Source organism: Anopheles stephensi, chromosome 2 (genome assembly GCF_013141755.1).
Source record: "Anopheles stephensi strain Indian chromosome 2, UCI_ANSTEP_V1.0, whole genome shotgun sequence".
Classification (NCBI taxonomy): domain Eukaryota; kingdom Metazoa; phylum Arthropoda; class Insecta; order Diptera; family Culicidae; genus Anopheles; species Anopheles stephensi.
This window is the reverse complement of record NC_050202.1, coordinates 10862326-10881553: the sequence shown is the minus strand read 5'-3', so window position 1 is coordinate 10881553 and position 19228 is coordinate 10862326. Positions and strand designations below refer to the sequence as shown.

General features: G+C 40.1%; 1 protein-coding gene across 24 annotated transcripts in view; it reads left to right on the top strand.

Moving 5' to 3' along the window:
* Positions 1–8907, top strand: part of LOC118503934 (heterogeneous nuclear ribonucleoprotein L) — a 207025-nt gene extending 198118 nt beyond the window's left edge. For 19 of the 24 annotated variants that reach the window (XM_036037786.1, XM_036037784.1, XM_036037781.1 and 16 more), the window contains one exon: positions 9–3034. In XM_036037786.1, the coding sequence (XP_035893679.1) occupies positions 9–160 (152 nt within the window). In that variant the 3' untranslated portion in view covers positions 161–3034. Of the gene's footprint in view, positions 1–8 lie in introns of all 24 variants that reach the window. The other 5 variants (XM_036037804.1, XM_036037803.1, XM_036037805.1 and 2 more) reach the window with 3 other exon arrangements.
* Positions 8908–19228: the final 10321 nt, after the last annotated feature.

Below are 19228 nucleotides of genomic sequence, written 5' to 3'. Positions count from 1 at the left end.
TATTTTAGGCACAAAGTTCCCGTTCATCATGAAGCTCTGCTTTTCGTCGTCCAAAACGATGAACGGTGCGTGGAACAACGAGAACATCGAGAACATGAAGCAGGGTTCCGCCATCCCGACGACGCCCGGCGCCGAGGATGAACCGATGCAGGCACGATAAATCGATCGCCCACGATGCTGCGTTCCCGCGATCGCGATCGCTACCAACAGTAACCGTGTGCTTTTGGGAGCAGGCAGAAGCTACCGGGGTCTTATCCCGGTGCGTTTTCGTTGTTGATGTGTGATGCTAATGAGCAGGCGAGAGAAGAAGCAGAATCAAGCAGAAAAATCGATATTAATGCATACACAAAAAAGTGTGCGATCGCAATTTCATCCACCAGCCAAGAGAACATTCACCTGTAATCATCGTAAAACAAACCAACCACCGTCTTTGTGTCGAATATAGGCAGGCAGGCAGTGCTAGCGCTGTGTCAAGCTGTACCCGCGCGAGTCACGTGTTTGTGTGAGGCGTGCGCTCATCGCTCGACACACTATCCCAACATTGCGCTATCCACAACGCGTAGAATTAAGAGACAGACCGGCGCGCGTAACATATAGCTTCTGCAGCGTTCGTTCTATGAGATGAGCGCAAGGATTCGTCCAGTATAATAGGGAGCGATACATACGCGCGCAGTGAGCAGTACGGTTTAGTAGGCGTTTTAGTTTAATTAGCAACAGGCAGCAACAGTTGAGCGTTATGGAATGGCACGAAGAGAAAGAAGAGATGGAGGAAAAAAACCACCGGAAGAAGAGTAGAGTGAAGATTTGACGACACGACAGAACCAAGGATGCAGATGAAACACGGGAGCCATTACCATTTGTACACTAACAACGCCTAGTATCGAAGGTGCCGAATGCGAATCCCTCCCCACGCCCCAGCTGCCCTATTGACAGCAGTACATCAAGCATCCTACCCCCACTTTCTTTACCGCTTTACAATCGAATTCCCCCACATCATGCAACAATCGTCACAATCAATCAAGAAAAGAAAAGACTAGGAGCTGAACACGAGATGGCAAGCGAGCGGAAGCGACAGAAGAGAAGATATTACAGCTAGCAGAATGAGAGAGCAAGAACGGCAAACGAGTGAAAGCTTTGAAACCAAAAAGTACGAGAAGCGGGGTAAGTAAGAAGGGAAAACCCCCACCTAAAAACGGAGGGCAAACATTTCGAGCACGGGACGACCCCTCTAGGACTAGCTCAAGCAAACATCATCGCGTCCTGCTGTCCCTCGGAATGGGGTCTTTCTTCTGCTCTGTGCAAAATGGGCCACTGCTTGTGGTGCGCGCCGTGTGTTCGATTTTTAGACAATTAAGTAAGCAAAATGCAGACCTAGACTTTAGCAACTGCGCAACAACAGCAACTATTATCTGTCCAAGCATATTATCATATCCTAATCCCTTAATGTTGTTGCTTTCTTTTTTGTTTTTTGTTGTCCATTTTAACTTTTTTCTCCTTCTTTTAGTTCAATTTATTTTTCCCGATTTTTTCTTCTTTTCGTAATTCCCAAATTGTGTATTTTTTTTTGCTGAAAGTACTCCTTCTTCTATTAGGTACATTGATACAACACAACAAGAGAAAAGACATTATTTATTGTTTACTAATTTAGAAGCGAAAATGCGTATTAGAAACCGGGAGGGAGAAGTTTAAAGAACTGCGAAGAAGAAGGGAAAGCGAAGAGAGAACAAGCTGAGCGAAGGATTCCCAGCTAGCAACGCTCTTTGCTCTCTCCTTCTCGCTCTCGAGCGTACCCTCTCTCTCTCTCTCTTTCTCTTGATCGCCGTTCTGAAGGCCTCTCCCGGTACGCTTGTATGTGATGAACGAACGAACGAATATGGGCTTTGTGTGGCAGGATGCGGAAGTCCTTCAGTGGCTGACCATCGGTATGAACGAGATCGAGCGCAAGATCATGCCTGTGTGTGCGAGTGTGCGTGAGTGTGTGCAAGCGTGTGCATTTGTGTATACTGTTAGCGTCCACGCATACGCAATGAAATGTTTTCTTCTGTTCTCTCGTTTTGGTCTAGTTTATGTATAGGTTCAGGCAAGATTTCGATAGAACGGGATGGAATCTGTACAAGTAATGGGGAACGAAAACAACAACAAAAAAATGGAAGAAATTTAGCCAATAGTGGGATGAACGTGGCTGACAAAGATGGCATTAACATGCAGTTAATGTTAACAATGTATCCTAAAATTGCGTCATCATGAACAAATTAGAAAAGCAAAATGGGACACGATAATTGATAATCCTATACCTACATACATGCACACGAGACGCGAATGGCGAAAGGTCACACACAATCACACAATGCGGTGTAACACTAGAAACGACGCAAACGCGCCACATACACATACACTCTCAATACAAAATACTAACAAATAATACACACACACATACATACACGTTTCTGGTTCGTTCGTAAGCATTATGAATAGAGTTTAGAAATTCCTTGAGAGAGGCTTCCGTGACTTCAGCTGACCTACCCCGGTAGCTGGATGATAAAAAAGGGGATCCATCCGGGATATGGGATATGATACCCGCGTCCTTCGTGTTAGCAACAAGTTAGCAACGCCGCTGCTAACTAGACCATCGGGAGCGAATTGGGAATATCAATCAACGCTTACTCAATCGGTAGCGTTTGGAGGCCACCGCTCGGGACTAAATTCATTACACTAAGAGCCTACACATTATTTTTAGTAGTTTTTTTTTGTTCTTTTTTAAGATATTAACTTGTAAGCGTACGAGCTAATCACACACACACATACACTCACTTTCCAGGCAAGCACACCACTTCAAACACCCAGGAATGTAGAGGCTGCTACGGCCCGAGCAATATAAGAGACCGAGCTATTACAAGTACACTGCAGCATGCAACAAACATATAACAACACCACTTATATATATATATAACATAAACCACCAACCAACACCACCAACACCACACCGCACCGAACACACGCACCCGAGCCGCCAACGTTTCGAGGACATTTTACACTGCGGAACCAAAAAAACCAAACCCCTTAACAGAAGCGCCACGCCACGCCTTTTGCTCCTTTAGCTTTTTTTGTTTTGTCCTAAATTATCATCTTCATTAGTCATGTAGTCGTTTTTTTGTTTCTTTTCGTTTAACTCTTCATAACTGACTAAGCGTTAGGGCGTTCGATGTGTAAGACAATTTTGTTAGAGCTTTTGTTTTATGATTACGATTACGTTTACTATTATTATTATTATTATTATTATTAACTACAATTACTGATTAGACGAGTTAGGATGATTTTTTTTTTTGTTTTGTTTTTCGTTCGTTTATCCTTAGGTGCAGCAAAGATTTTCCTCTCACTTTCGCTTTAGTTCTGTTTGGGGGGGGGATACAAACACAACAATCCTTCTCCCCCCGTATTCGTATATAGCGTATAGGATCAAAAGCAAACAAACGAGACAAATGTGCAATTTTTTTTGAGGATTCATATCTTTTCTTGCTGGTTAGAATTCGATTTTTCGTTTAATTTAAGTTGAGCAATTCTTTTCGTTTCGAGAGATTTTTTGTTTATCTGTTTCAATAAAGAATAGATGGAATTTAGCTGGAGCTGGTGAGTTGGTTGCTCGTTGGCGTGGAAGAAAAGTCTGTGGAAGAATTCGGGAAAAAACGGAACGAAGCGAACATCTGAAATCGAAGCCTGAACTTGTCGAACATCTCTTAACACCCTTCCCTGGTTTTGAAAGAAACCCATCCTTCTTAATCCTCGTCCAGTTTTGTCTCTTTTCTCTTTTGATTTTTTTTGTGTTTTTCTTTAGTTCTTGTCCACTTTTTAATTTCTTCAGAATCTACATATCCTAGCGAAATTACTCGACCCGAAGGAAGCGCCGAAAACACTAGGCAGAGGAACACAAAAAAAAAACTTTAGGAAGAAAATGATTGCTGACCGGACCGGACAACCGGGAAAAAGGCCGGTGGATGATGTATTTGGACGAATCTTTAAGACGCGGCTCTCCTCTGAAAACGGCCGCTATTGAAAAAGGGGCCTAGTACAGAGAAGCCTCCAGCGAAGCAGAGAAGAATTATACACCTACTTATATTTACACAGTGAAAAAGGAAAAAAAAGCCGTAAAGACATTAGTAGCCATGTAAGGACTGTGGGAAAAGGGAAAGAGAGCATGCTTCCTCAACTGGCCTGGAACAGTTTTGAGAGTAGAAGCAGGTCCGGATAGTACTACTGATACTACTACTACTACTACTACCACTACAACAACAACTACTACTACTCGTGTGTGAGGAAGCTGCGTGCGCGCGTGCGAGTGTGTGCGTTTGTGTGTGTGTTGGAAACAAATAATCAATAATAATAATAATGTATATGGTGGTCCAATGTTGAAATAATATCATTTTACAGCTAAAAACAAGCAGAAACCGTATCCTTAACCAAAACAAAGAGTAAAGCAAAAACCCTGTAGACAAGCGAAAGGCTAGAAACGGAAAGGAAGCAGCGAGCGAGAGTGTTACTTTATTTACCCAATTTTAGCGAAAAGATAACGGGGGAAGATTTTTAGAAGCTGTGTGAAGCACGCTCGCCCTAAGTAACCCACCAAGAAGGCGTCTGGAAAGTTCCAGCCGCTAGAACTCGAACGCGGGCCACAGACACTCAATCTCAGCAAAGATATGCAATCACTACAGTCCGTTTCGTTTCGTTTTTTTTTTTGGCTTCGTTGGGTTAGGTTTCTTATGATACCGATTGTTATGACTAGCTCTACCAAGGAGCTCCAATACCCCCCAACAACAACACAATCAAGCTATATACAGCTAGGAGGAATCGATACCTAATGGAGGAAGCGGATCAGACAGCTTCCAAGCAGCTTAGTAGACTTATTTTAAAAAGGATTGCATTAAAGTTCGGATCGGTTTAATACTGCCCCACTACTCTCTCACAGGCTGTGGATGTGTGTTAAATGTACATGTGTGCGTGGTGTGGTTGTGTGTTTCTTGTTGGTTAGATTTTTGTTTAGGTAAAATGGTGCAAAAAGGGGGTTCAGTATGTAGGGTGCAATTGTGCAATCAGAATCCTACCCAGGAAATGGTTTAGTAAGCGTTAAGAAGGGCGTTTAAGTTTCATTTACGTTAGGGGTTTTGAGGTCCTCGGGAACTCGTTGGAAGGTATTTGCAGTCGCTTATTTGACAGTTGCAATCATATAAGGGGATCTCGTAAGAGTACTGTGGAATCTATCAATATCGTCTACTCCAGACTGACTACCCGAATAGTTCATCAGTCTACAAAAGGAAAAGGATATTAAGGGCATTTCTAACAGAAACGGAGGTCCTCAAAAGAAGCTCCATGAAGCTCATGAAGAACTACGTGAAGGCAATAATCCCCTTTATGGTTGCAATCATCTCCTAAGCGCCTTTGAATTCAAATTCCCCTATAGAACTGAGAGGATCCTCATGTGCGGTTCAAGCTTTCCCTCAGACAGGATGCAATATTCCCTTAGCTGAATCAAAACCCCCCGAGAGCATCCGTTTCCTTCCATTGCCTTTTTATTCCGTAGCTTCGTTACCCTGCAAAGGGCAAAGCAAAGCAATCGAGCAGCAGCAGTTAGTAAACGGGGAGTGGGAGAGGTTAGTAAACTAGTTCTTTGCTCAATCATCAAACAGCAAACCTCTCGACCGACTGACCGGCTGGTCTGGGTCCCCTAGCAGCAACTATCGTTTTGCCACAATTCTTGTGCAATAATCTAACAATTCGTGGGGGTCAAAAAGGGGGCAATCACGTGTTGTATTGAACTATTTATTAATTGCTAGCTTCATAAGTAGACTAATTTTCTTGTGTCCCACGTGTCGCCCCGAAACGGGGAACGGTCTGTTTCTGTTTTCTAACGTAAAAGGCGGCTGGCTGGCTCCTCCGTAATCACTACTACCCGGTATCCCCGGCGGAGGGTCGAAACCCGGGATCCGGCAAAATCTATTCCCACCTTTAATATACACAAACAAATACAAAACAGAGAGAGAGAGAATATCTACTTTAAATAAACACACACAACAGTCAAAAAGGTGAGCCTAGGTGTGAAGAGTTAGGTGCGATAATAGTGAATGTGCGTGTGTGGTTATTATTCTGCGAGTGGTGCGTACGTGTGCTTAATACTAAACGAATGCAAGGCGTTGGACGACTTTGACGAGGCAAAAATTACGACAATATTTAATGGTTGCGTTAGCTAGTGGGAAGATCGTGAGTGTGAAGATGATCGAGTGGAGATATCGCATAAAATGGCGGGCGGAGATGTGTTTTTTTTTTTTGTTGGTTTTGTTTGCGAACGAATTGAACATATCCGAGCGCAGAGGAGACCTTTGTGTGTGTGTGTGTGTGGGATTTTTCATTTTCTTTTCACTCAATTGTTCTATTGTTAATCAGGAAGAAGTGTTGTGTTTGTGACTTTGGTTCGTCCTTCCATTTTGTCCTTACCTCCATTCTGCTATTATCCCTGACGTTGCGCACCGGGGTTCCTTCGTTCTTCCTTCTTCCTGTCAGTGTTGTAGTGTGTATGTGTGTGCGCTGCGCGCGGGAATATAGAATTCCTTCGCCTGGACTCAGTGTCCAGGCAGTTCCAATCCCCCCTCCCGGAAGTCCGGTTAAATGAATTATATTAGCTCTCTGCTTTAGATTAGTGATGGTAGTGTTGTATTGATAGTTTAGTGCGTAAGAAGGGAGGCCCGTTTACCAGCATCCTCCTTGTCGGCTCCTTGTTCTCGTGAAGATTGTGGGCAAAAACATCTACACAGAGACACACACACACACGTATCCGGTAAAATCATCCAAGTCAAATTAAATGTCTCCGTGGACAATGGAGGAGAGCCGGGCATTATTGTGAGAAAAGGAAGGATCAGACACAATTGGTGTCTTTTTGTAAGTGCGTGTGTGTGCGTTCTGATGAAAGGAAAGGCAAGAGCTAACAGACACACACACGCGCGCAGCCACAATTAAGATTGATATACTATACCCTAGCATTATTGTATTAAAAGAGGAAACAAAAATCTTAAGATGAATTCTAAGCAAAAGTAGGCTAAATGTTAGTACTAAAGAAACTTATTAAAAAACAAAGTGAAAGTAAAGGTGGACAAAATAAGGCGCGCTTTCTCGACTTGAGCAGAAAAAAAACAAGGAAACAAAATGACAAAACTGACCAAGAGAAAGGAACAAGCTACAAACAAACAAACATGATACAGCTTTTCTGAGGTCATATAACAAGTGTTTCCATGTTTAAAACAATCGCCGATTTTGATATAAGACACACACAATCTAAGCAACCTGCGTGCTATTGTTGTAATATCTCAAACCGCAAATTGTTTTAATCATGGAGGCACTTGTTTCGTGACCTGGGAAACCCCTGTAACGAACCTTGCATTTGCAAGAAAGAGACAACCTGATTGAGATTAAAAAAACTGCACCTTTTCCTACCCCCCTCTACAGAACTTAACTCTCCAGGTCCAATGCGTGCGAAACCAAATGGTGTGGTCCAAAGCCCTCTCGAACGGCCGAAACTGGTGGCGGCCATTTTGTTTTCTTGTTTCTTGGTGGGCGAAGAGCTTTCCGGCTTGGCCGAACTCACGCTCACAAAGAAATCAAATGAGAAAACAAAACAAAAACGGGCCAGTTGTAAAGGCAAGTGTCAATTATTTTTCTCTATAACAAAAATACTAATGCAAGCACACAAACACAGACACAAAGAAACAAAAAGGAAACAAATGTATATGTGCCTACTCGGAACTTCAAACTCGAACTTCAGCACTCAAGCACACCACCCAAGAAACCGAAGAAACAAAGGTATTGAGAGAAATCTAAGAACTCGATCCACCACACTGAACACACAACGGGACTATTCAGTCTAGTAGACAATGACAGAAAGATGGACAGAACGGAAAGACGTGCCAAAAGAGAACGAAAGAGAAAGAGACAGAGATGAACAGGAAGGGAAAGGAAAGTATGAGAGTAACCTTTATGTTCGTCGCTTAAAGGAATGGAAGTTAGCTAATTTTAAATAAGAAAAACAAAGACGCAGCAGACAAAATGGTAGCCAATTTTAGCAAACTTGTTGTGAGTGTATGCTTGCGGCTGTACAGGTGTGCGTGTGTGTGCGAGGTTAAGGCGCGAGTACACGAATCGTGCGGGGCCGTCTCATTGCAGCCTAGGCTAAAGATTGTTGATTTGCTTAGTTTTTGATTCTCGTTTTTGTAAATTTAATTTATTCCAATTCAATCGTGTGTAGTATTTTTACACTCTCGCGATCCTACTATCGTACGTGACGAGCTGATACGCAAACAAACAGATCATAAACACAACGAAGTCAACTGTTTCCGTTCAATTTCTCAGTTTTGTTGATGGGTCGGAAAATTCTAACTGAAGCGTTCTGGTGGAAAAGGATAAGCGAGATAGGAGGGAAATAGTTGTTGACTGGCAAGTCACGAAAAGGGTACTCAAATGATGCTCCACGATGAAAGTTGTCAAAACAGATCCGCTCGTTGACAGCTCGTTAGTAGTAACCATTTGTCGGGGTATTTGTGACGTTAAAACATCGAAGTGAAAAAGACAACAATACGCGACACAAACACTTACATGCAACTCACACACACACACACACACTAACAGAAGGATACTTGTAGTAAAGGAGAAAAGCATCAACACACACACATACGCAAACAGTAGACACAAGGAACAAAGCAACGTGTGTGGAATAGTTCAATGTGCCAATAAGAGGCAAAGTAACGCTAGAAAAAAAAGCAGCAGAAGAAGAAGCAGAAGAAACAAAGTGAAGCAAGAAAATCGGAAATCCGGTGCGCGATGGAAAAAGGGGGAAAAAACAAAAGAACGAAACACGAAAACGAAGGGAAACAAAGTAAGAAAAAGGTAAAGCAAACAAAGTAAGTAAGATAAACAAAAAGAAAACAACCGTAAATAATTATCTGACCTAAGAGAAACAAAACAAAAACAAATAAATTCTAGAACAAAACATATCGTTTGCGAGCATAACTACTCCCTCTTTGCTCCCGTATCTCCTGGGGCACGGATTAACGGTGGACTAAAAGGAAAAAAACAAACAAAGCGAAATGACGGTGCTCACTACTCACTACTACTGCTGCTACTACTTCTACCACCACCATTACCACCATTGCCACCAACACCACCACTACTATCATAACTACTACAACTATCACTACTACTACTACTATCACTACTATAACTACTACCACTATCGCTGCTGCTACAAGAGCTGCTGCAAAAATGGCGCGTAAGCATTACATACACGTATACATACATACAGCATAGAGAGAAGAAGAAAAAACAAAAACATGGAGGAAACTACATTTAAACTTACATACATAACAAACAAAAAATGAGAAGACGTACACATTACATTAGATCGCGAAGTAAGATAAGAGCCGTGTAGAAGGGGGGGGCTAAATTTGTAGTGACGCGTAACCAGCAAATGCAATATAAGGAATCTTTCCTTCGAGCGATGTCCATAGTCCATCAGTTTGGAGTTTGGATAAATCACCCTGTAGTTTGGAGCAAAGCAAGGGTGAGCTGTATCTGGTTGCGCTTCGGTACGCCGATAAGAGAATTAATACCATGATAAACATAAATGTTACACATACATACATACATACACACACTTACACTTAATAAATACACACTATACAACACATAAGAAATCGCAACATGCATACATAAAAAAACAGCGATAAAGCGAAAGATAGTAGAACCATAGGAACTATTAGTAGATAAAAATGGGTGGAGGTATTTGACAAAAAGAAAAACATGGGAAGTGTAGTGAAAGAAGCGGTGGTACCAACAACAACACACGCAACAAGTAGAGTAGAGAACACAAGAAGCAAATAGAAGAGCAAAACAACAACTACACAGAAGAAAAGAAAATCCGTGTTGCTGATAACCGATAAACACTGTAGTCGTATTACCCGAACGAATCCAGTTGTTGTGTTTGTTTGTGCTCATACTGAACCCCTGTGTGAGAGTTCCAGAACAGATAAAACACATTAACAACACAAAACACAATACACACATAACACTATATAACGAAGCGATAAAGAAGTAACACATTGCATAACGCGTATCACGTACCAGATAAATGTTGCTGTAGTAGAAACAGTTTAGTAAAGGCAAGAGAGAAAGAAAGAGCAAAAGAGAACAAGAGAGAGATCAATTAATAAAAGGGAAGTAATGTCAGGAGAGCATAATGTCATATCCAACGATTGGTGATAGAGAAGATAACACACACACACACAACAACAACATCCTTCCCCCAGTTATTACACACTCACGACATTGATTACTTTGCATGTAGAAAAAAAAACACACACACACACATTTGCAAATCAGATTGAAATTGATGATAAAAGGGTAAAAAGATCCCAATCACCAAACAGAAATATTTAACAAACAAAAAACACAAACAAGAACAAAACAGATTAGCAGCAGCAGAATAAAGAAGTGGAAGAAACAGAAGGAAACAAATACAAATACAAAACAAAAACCAATTGCTACTAGATTTGCTAGAAATGTATGAAACAAAAAAAAAATATACCCAACCCAATACACTAGACACACACTCTCTCTCTCTCTCTCTTTCTCTTACATGTAAAACAAAACAAAACAAAAAAATGATACATTAATACACGCATTATACATTTAAACACTGATGAAAAAGAGAAAAAAAAACACAAAAAAACAAAACTTGTTTCTTTTTGTGCCCTTGTATTCGTTTGTTCGTACGTTCGTTTGCGGCTCTCTTTGTTGTTTTTTTTTGTTCTCTTGGTCATATTGTCAACATTCTTGTTTGATCATATGTTTAAAAAAGCCTTTTTGGTTTTGTTTTGTACTCTTTTATGTTTTACTAGTTTTTTTTATTTTTTATTTTCCTCTTTTATTTATTTTTTGTTTCCTTTAAAAACTTGTCTTTTTTGCGCCTTCTTTTTAATTCTTTTTATTCTTTTTATTTTTTTCTATATTTTCTGTTATGTTTGAGTTACTTACATTTTTTCTTATTAATTTTTTGTTTTGTTTTTTACTTTTCTATATTTTACTGATTAGTTCTTCCTTCTTTTTTCACTTTCATGTATTTATTTTAAATTAGTTTAACCTTTTCTGAATTCTTTTCTTATTATTGTTAAGCAAACGAACGTTTTATTTACCCAAAAAAAAAAACATTCCGAAACAACCAACAGCCACCAAACCGAAACACTTACAGATCGATCACCACCACATTCAACAACAACAGCAGTGCGCTTCCACCACCACCACCATCATCATCATCAGGTTAGAGATAGCAAAACAAACCGTTACACTACTTCGTATTTGTCCTCATCTGTTCGTCTGTCCCGTTCTGTCCTGTCCCGTCTGTTTGTCTGCTGTCGTTCGAATGTCGGTTTTTCTTCAGCTCTTTGTGGCCTTAAATTGATGCTTCCAATTTGCCCGCTATTTCTCTCGCGACAGTTACGGATGGTGTTACCGTTCCTTCCATAGCGTTCTGTACTGGTCATAGGGTAAGTAGTTTTTACACATCTTTCCTCATTCTTTTTTTTCTTTTCTGATGGATGTTTTCGTGAGATGGGGAGATGTCTAGTTGTTTTTTAATTTGCTCTGTAAACTTATATTATGTTTAGGCATACTTCTACATTTCTTTTTTCAAAAATTCTTTCCTTTAAAAAAACAAGAATGTTCTTCCTGTACATACAGCTTTAGTGAACGCACACACACACACCATCAAATAGTAAATTGTTGTAAGGCATATCCCCCAATACAGTATCACACCATCTCTGCACCAACATGTAGCCGCTGGACTGGTTGTAGTCGTAGGAAAGTAGCAGTAGTCAAGTAAGAGGAATATCACACACAAGCACACCTATCATCTGAGTAGAGAATCGATTCCTACCACAAAACCGTAGTGTGGAGTTTAGCGGTAGAAATCTTAGCGAAAAATTAAACAAACAAAACCCAAACTCTAAACCAAAACCCGGAAGCACTTGCAATATACAAAACTCGCTCTCTCTCTCTCGTTGTCCAAAACGATGTTGAGATGAAGACGGAGAATTCAAATTTCCGACCCCGATCCTTGATTGCTCAACCGTTTGAAAGCCAGGCTGTTAGGACAGTCTCGCCTGTAGGGTAGAGTACACCGTTCCCACCAGAAACCCAAAACCAAAACACTGCACAACATTCCCTCTAGCACCGGCCCGGACTCACCCAGCATACCAGTATATCATAACAACAGAAAATGATGTTAAGCAGAAATCTCTACTGTCAATTATTAACGTGTAACGTGGCAACAAAAAATTGGAGACAACAGAAATCCCCAAAACCAGCAAATGGAAGGCGTGGTACGCCAACGGCGCTATACATATTTATAAACCAGGTAAAATAGGCAAATGCGGAAGGAAAAAGAAAACTAACAAGAAAATAACATTAAATGAAAGGGAAAAAACATGTAAAAGAAACAAAGAGGAAACTAGTTAGAAATATTAAACTAGATGATAAAGTAAGCTTAATGAACATGATAATGAACATGAAAAAAACGCCCTCCCCGATCAATCATGGTTTGTTATTGGATTGTTTTGTTGTACAATTTCTTACTCCAGCGGTTGTTAGCGCGCTGTTGGCGCATGTGATTTTCCCCCCCTGGTTTTTACTCACACACTATCCCACCTGATCTATTACTATCGCTGCCACGAGCGTTGTTGTCGTTGTTAAACTTTTCGATTTTCCTTTTCTCCTTCTGTTCTGTTTTTGGTATTAAACATTTTCCGCTTGTTTTTATGTTTGGAAAAAAAGTAAAGAAACGTTTTAGTAGGAGGAGGAAAGCATGCTGCTGAAACAACAAAACCAAGTGCTGTCGCACGGTACACGTTTTTTGCGCAATGTCAGGGATCAATGTTTTAAAAATGACTGTAAACACTGTATACACCGTCTACCGAGCGTATCTAGTAGAGGCATCGGATCTATTTACCTATTTTAACAAAAAGCATCGACAAAGCAAGCGGGGCAAAACAAGCTCCCATTTTTGCACACATGCCCACATGTTGCATTACTGTCGTAGAATGCCAAAGTTTATTCGTAAAAGTATAAAACACCCAACAGCCCGAGGAAAAACAAAACCACAATCGAAACAAGATGTAACAGCGCCTATATTACACAAAACCTTACACTATAAAACCCCTACTAATCATCGTGTCGTCCATCTTTTTGCCCGCCGTGTCTATGCTGATGCTGAGTAGTAGTGTTTTAAAGGGTGAAAAACGAGGAGTGAAAGGAATGGAAAATTATTCTTCAATGTGAAAAAAATGCCCAAAAGGTTATGTAAATAGATGGAAGAGAAAAGATAACACAGTAAAAAGTAAGTAAGTAAAAAAATGAGAGAAAATCTTACAAAAAAGAAAAACATAAAAGGAAAAGGAAGGAGAAAAAAAGCAAACAAAAAACCAATACTTGTTGAGCTACTTACACAATGGTATAGAAAGGAAAGCAAAATAAGCAAAATTATTTGCGATAAACTGCAGCAAACATGCACCTGCTGCAACATATTTAAAAGTTAGGCGCTTTATTCTGCTTCGAGTCGAGCTGTCTTCTGGAATGGAACGGAATGGGGGGATAGAGAGAAAGAGAGAGAGGTAAATGGCCAAAACTGAGCTAGCTTTTATGATTGATGGGTAGATAAAGTGTGTTGTTAAGAAATGTCAGAAATAAGGCAAAAAACTCTGCACCAAAAAACGGTGTTAGAAGAGACCAAATCGAAACTTCCACATTCATGCACAATATTGGGAAAAAAGCACAACAGAGAACAAATAATACAAAAAAGCTAATTTGATAGCATCATAACCACAAAACCCAGTCCCACGATAGAAGGCGCACACCCTCCACAGCATACACACACAATTGCACATGTCAATTTCATGTAAAGCAAAGCACTGGAGGTGAAAATCAGTTTTAAGTAGAAGCGTTTGCTGCAAGTAAAAATAAATAACAAAACAAAAAAAAAGGGGGAAAGAGCAACAGCTAACATAGCCGAACGAGAGAGAAAAGAGTAACGATAAAAACATTAAAACTATCAAAAACTAGTAGCAGCACAAACCAAAAACGGGGTGATAGCGAATGACAACGACGAAACGATGAGCATTGAAATGGGAGAAAATACACACACAACTGGAAAACCATAAAGAGCAAAAAACGAAAAGGTGTGCACCCAGTCTCATTGAACAGCGAATAATTGAAGAAAAAAAGCAAAAAAAGTATTACAAATAAGCAGTAGAAGAGGAAGAAGGGTGGGAAAAAGGCAGCAAAACACACAACAGCAACAAAACAAAACAAAACTTAACGCAAATAAAACAATCGACAAGACGTAGAAAAATATTTCATGGGAATGGAACATATGGTTTCGATGGTTTGAGTGTCTGTGTGTGTGAGTGAGTGTGAGTGAGTGTGTATTGGTCAAAATGTGTTTAATATCACAAACAAATTTTAATAAGTTGCTTTGTGTTGTTTTATGATAATAAATAATGGTAAAATAATTTGTTTGTTTTGGTTTTAAAAGTTTCTTCTTATTTCTCAAGTATTTTAAATCTTCTTGTGAGAAATTTATAATTAACATGTTTTGCTGTTTCGATACAAATGAGAGAGAGAAGAGAGAGTCATGCGAAAGAATCGAGAGAGAATTAAGAGATAAATGAGAGAGAATCGAGAGAGAAATGAGAGAGAAATGAGAGAGTAATTAGAGAGAATCAAGAGAGTCAAAAGAGAAATGAGAGAAAAATTTGAGAAAAATTAAAAAGAACAGAGAGATAAAAGAGAGAGAATTGAAAAAGTTTAGAGAGAGAAAATTGAGGGAAATTCAAAGGGAAATATGAGATATAATCGAGGGAGAAATGAGAGACAATTGAGAGAAAAATTAGAGAGAATCGAGAGAAAAATGTGAGAGAATCGAGAGAGAAATGAGAGAAAAATGAAGGATAATTGAGAGAGAATCGAGAGAAATGAGAGAGAAATGAGAGAAAAATGTGAACGAAACTAGCGAGAAATGAGAGATTATAGAGAGAATTGAGAGAGAATCAATAAAGAAAGAGATAGAAACGAGAAAGAATTGAGAGAGAATTGAGAGAGAAATGAGAGAGAAATGAGAGATAAATGAGAAAGAAATGAGAGAGAAACGCGAGAGAATCAAGAAAGAAATGAGAGAGAAACGAGAGAGACATGAGAGAGAAACGAGAGAGAAATGAGAGGGAATTGAGAGAGAAACGAGAATGTATTGTCTCAATTCTTTCTTAATTCTCTCTAATTTCTCTGCTATTTTTTTCCCTCGATTTTTTCTCAATTCTTTCTCATTTCTCCCTCATTTCTTTCTTGATTCTCTCTCAATTCTCTCTCGATTCTCTCTCATTTGCCTCTCACTTCTTTCTCATTTCTCTCTCATTTCTTTCTCATTTCTCTCTATTTCTCTCTCATATTTCTTTTTATTTCACTCTCATTTTTCTCTCATTTCTCTCTCATTTCGCTCAAACTTCTCTCTCGATTCTCTCTCATTTCTCACTCGATTTTCTCTCATTTCTCGCTCGATTCTCTCTCATTTTTCTCTCATTTCTCTCTCGATTCTCTCTCAATTCTCTTTCATTTCTTTCTCAATTTTTCTACCTTTCTCATTCGTTTTTCTCTCATTTCCTTCTCGATTCTCTCTCAATTGTCCTTCATTTCTTCCTCAATTTCCCTACCTTTCTGATTCGTTTCTCTCTAAATTCTTTCTCATTTCTCTTTAAATTCTTTATCATTTTTCGCTTATTTTTTTCTAGATTCTCTCTCACTTCTTTTTGATTTTCTCTATTTTTAATCTCGACTCTCTCTCATTCTTCTTTCATTTTCCTCTCATTTCTCTCTTGATTCTCTCACATTTCTTTCAACATTTTTATTCGATTTTCTCTAGCACTTCTCTCAAGCTGCACTCATTTCTTTCTCAATTCTCTCTCTCATTTATCTCTCGCTTCTATCTATTTTTTGTCGATTCTTTCTTGATTTTCTTTCGATATGCTCTAATTTTCTCTTTCGATTCTATCGAAACGGCAAAACTGATCGAAAAAGTTTCTCGGGGATTTTCTCTAAATCTAGCTAACGTTTGAATCTTCCAGCGCGTAGCCAATATAGCAGCTGAAAATCAGAGCAAAACTAACCGGCCTCACAACTTATTTCGTTTGACCAATTCAATCTTCTTTGTGCCATTTGAAGGTTCAGGATGTACAATTACAGTTTTACGGTCGCAATGGGACATTTAGTGAAAACATCATGTTTAGTGAGTGTTAGTGAGTAGTTTTTCCACATTTTTTAGTGAAAATTCTATCCTGTGAGTTTAAATAGAAGGCAGAAGTGCCTGCTAAAATTAGTAGTTTAGTGCAAAAACTCGACCCCTCATAAATTATCACCTCAAGCAAGAAATTTCACAAACACTCGGAGCGGCAAAATTTTATTTCATCTTTTCGCCACGATCGGCACGCGATCTCCTTTGCTTCATTCGCACCCGCGCTGTGCTAATTATTTTATCCTTCACTGTACATCGTGACATCGTTTGCAGTGACAGCATGTTGCACGCGGCTAAAGCACGAATGTTGCGCTACACATGCTCGATAATTATCAATCAAGGCCAGTGTGTTGTTGTCTAAAGATTCGTGGTTTAAATTCATTTTGGGATGGGGAGGAGGATGGTGAATTAAAATCAATTTAGAGTGATAAAAATAAGTTCACAGAAAAAAGGAGTTGAATTTAAATTGAAGCTGACACACGAAAACAAACAGATTACTGTGTCCTTGAGCTATTTATCAAACTTTATTTCATACTGGTCCGAGCTGAGGGTTGATGAATGGGGTTGCAAAATCTATCTCACGCGTTAGCATTCCTGCTCTAGCTCGTGTGTGTTGCAGACAGTGGGAAAACACAGAGCCAGCACGTGCCGTCCTTTATCACGCGTGTCATTAGGAAGGATAGAATCGTAAATCAACCCGCAATCTTAATTGTAGCTCGTAAATCCTGTTCGACAAGCATTGATTGACACGGTACTGAGGAAAAAAAACAGTACTAAACCACTGTAATTATATTCTCATAAATTAATTCCTTAGCTCTGTCCGTCTGTGATAGAACCATATCAATAAATTATTAATTTCCTCTGCCATTTCCATAAGCCCCTACCGGGCGACTAGTTAATTAATCACACTGATAACATTTTTCGAATCAAAACCAATATCAAACTGGCCTTTTCAACTGATCGAAAAATTAAAATTGCCTTCTCATTCATCCATTCCCCCGTTTTTTGCACACGCAACATTCTCCGACGTTGAGCAATTTTGAAACGTGAGCGTCGCCTCGTGACTGACTGCCAATTTCATCTTTGTTTTCCCGCCGCTTCTTTCTGTTTTCACCTGCAAGAAGCAAAATGCAGAAACCACAAAGCGGGAGCGTAAAAAAAAACAGATGAATAAACAATTGTACAACGGCCTGTGTTTTTCTTTGCCAGACCCACTCCGATTCAGCTTGACGCAAATCGTGTGGCTTGAAAGCGACGCGGCATTAGTAGTAAGGTGCAATTTATGGCGTCAATTGAGCGCTTGGAGGTGGCCAGTGTCAAGTCAGCATTCCAGCAACTTTACACACACACACGCACACGCGAGGGCCGAGACACACCTCCAAGCGTGTTGTGTTTCCCACTGCAGCTGATCCAATCCGATCCGCCGCCGCTCAAGGTTGTAAAGCTCGAAAAATCCCCCCAACACACACACAGGCAAGCACGCACTGGTGGAGACGCTTAAAAATGGCACGACGAACTGTAACGAACGGGGGGAACGGGGTGTGTCGATTTGCTACTTTTGCCTTAAAAAGTTGTCCAAACATAAGAGACGAGCCCACCAGGCAACATCCCCCCCTGGTCCACAGCCGTCTTTTGTGTGTGTGTGTGTGGGGGGTGAAGGTTTGGGGCTGTAGCTGGTGTAATTGTACCTTTGTGGGGTGACGTCACTTCGGCGGGTTGTGTTGTACTCTTTCACCCGATTCGCACCGAAGAAGCAGCTCCAACTCCAACGGAATCGAGACGCGTAAACAGAGAGCGGTCTGTACGCAAAAAATAAGCCCGCATGACTCACGGTTGTGTGTGTGTGTGTCTGGGAATGTTTGATTTTATCGAACGATGCAACATTGCATCATGCTTTTGCAAAAGGGGCAACCACGATCAGGATCAATTATAGTAATTTAAGCTCCTAAAAAATTCTCAACTTTTAAATTATTTATGTGCAAACATGACCAGGGTAAAATTAAATTCACTTGGATTTTTGTTCCTATATGAAAAAATTAGAATCTTTTAAATTTAAACTAAAGTAGATAATTTAAAACAAAAATTCTTGTAAAACGTGGCACAAAAAAATCTTCTTACAAATCCCACTCCGCAAACACGCAACAGCGAACGTCGCGCAACATCCCTCGCTCGCCCGTTGCATCGTCCACGTGCATGCAACATACACTAACGGTCGATTTTGAACCGGACCGTGGACCGCGGACGTCATAATTATCGTTCGCTTCAACCGTTTCGCGTGGCCTTCGAACACGAACATGTATGTATCGTACACATATCGTGTATGCTCCTTCATCTCGGGCTTCAGCTCGGCAGCCCCCGTCGACATCGAAAACAACGGCTGCATTTAGATAACACTGTGGTGCGTGGGGTAGGTAAATGGGCTTGTACGGTAGGAGAGATATAAGGGGGGTGTGTAAATGGCAACGTACCATACCGTACAGGTGCGTGCAGAATAATAGCTTAAGAAAAAGGTTTTTTGAGAGGAAAATTGTCCAATGTTCTAGCTGGTTTGTTAATTCTTTGAAGCTCGTTTTGAATGAGTTTTAGAATATTTTGACAATTATTTTTGTTTTGTTAAATTTATTAAGTTTTTTTTTAGCTTTTGTAAATTTTTATTACTCCTTACTGTTATAATATGAGAAATATTTTTTAAGAAGAATTTAAGACAAAAATATCCCTTGAGTTCCATCAGCTCAAACCGTTCAATATCCTAGTTGACTCCCCGAATCTTACAGTCTACATTTGCTACCGCTACAGCCATCCCTGTACGCAACACGACCACCGACGACGACCGTGCGACGAAACCTCGCTCGCTAACGAACT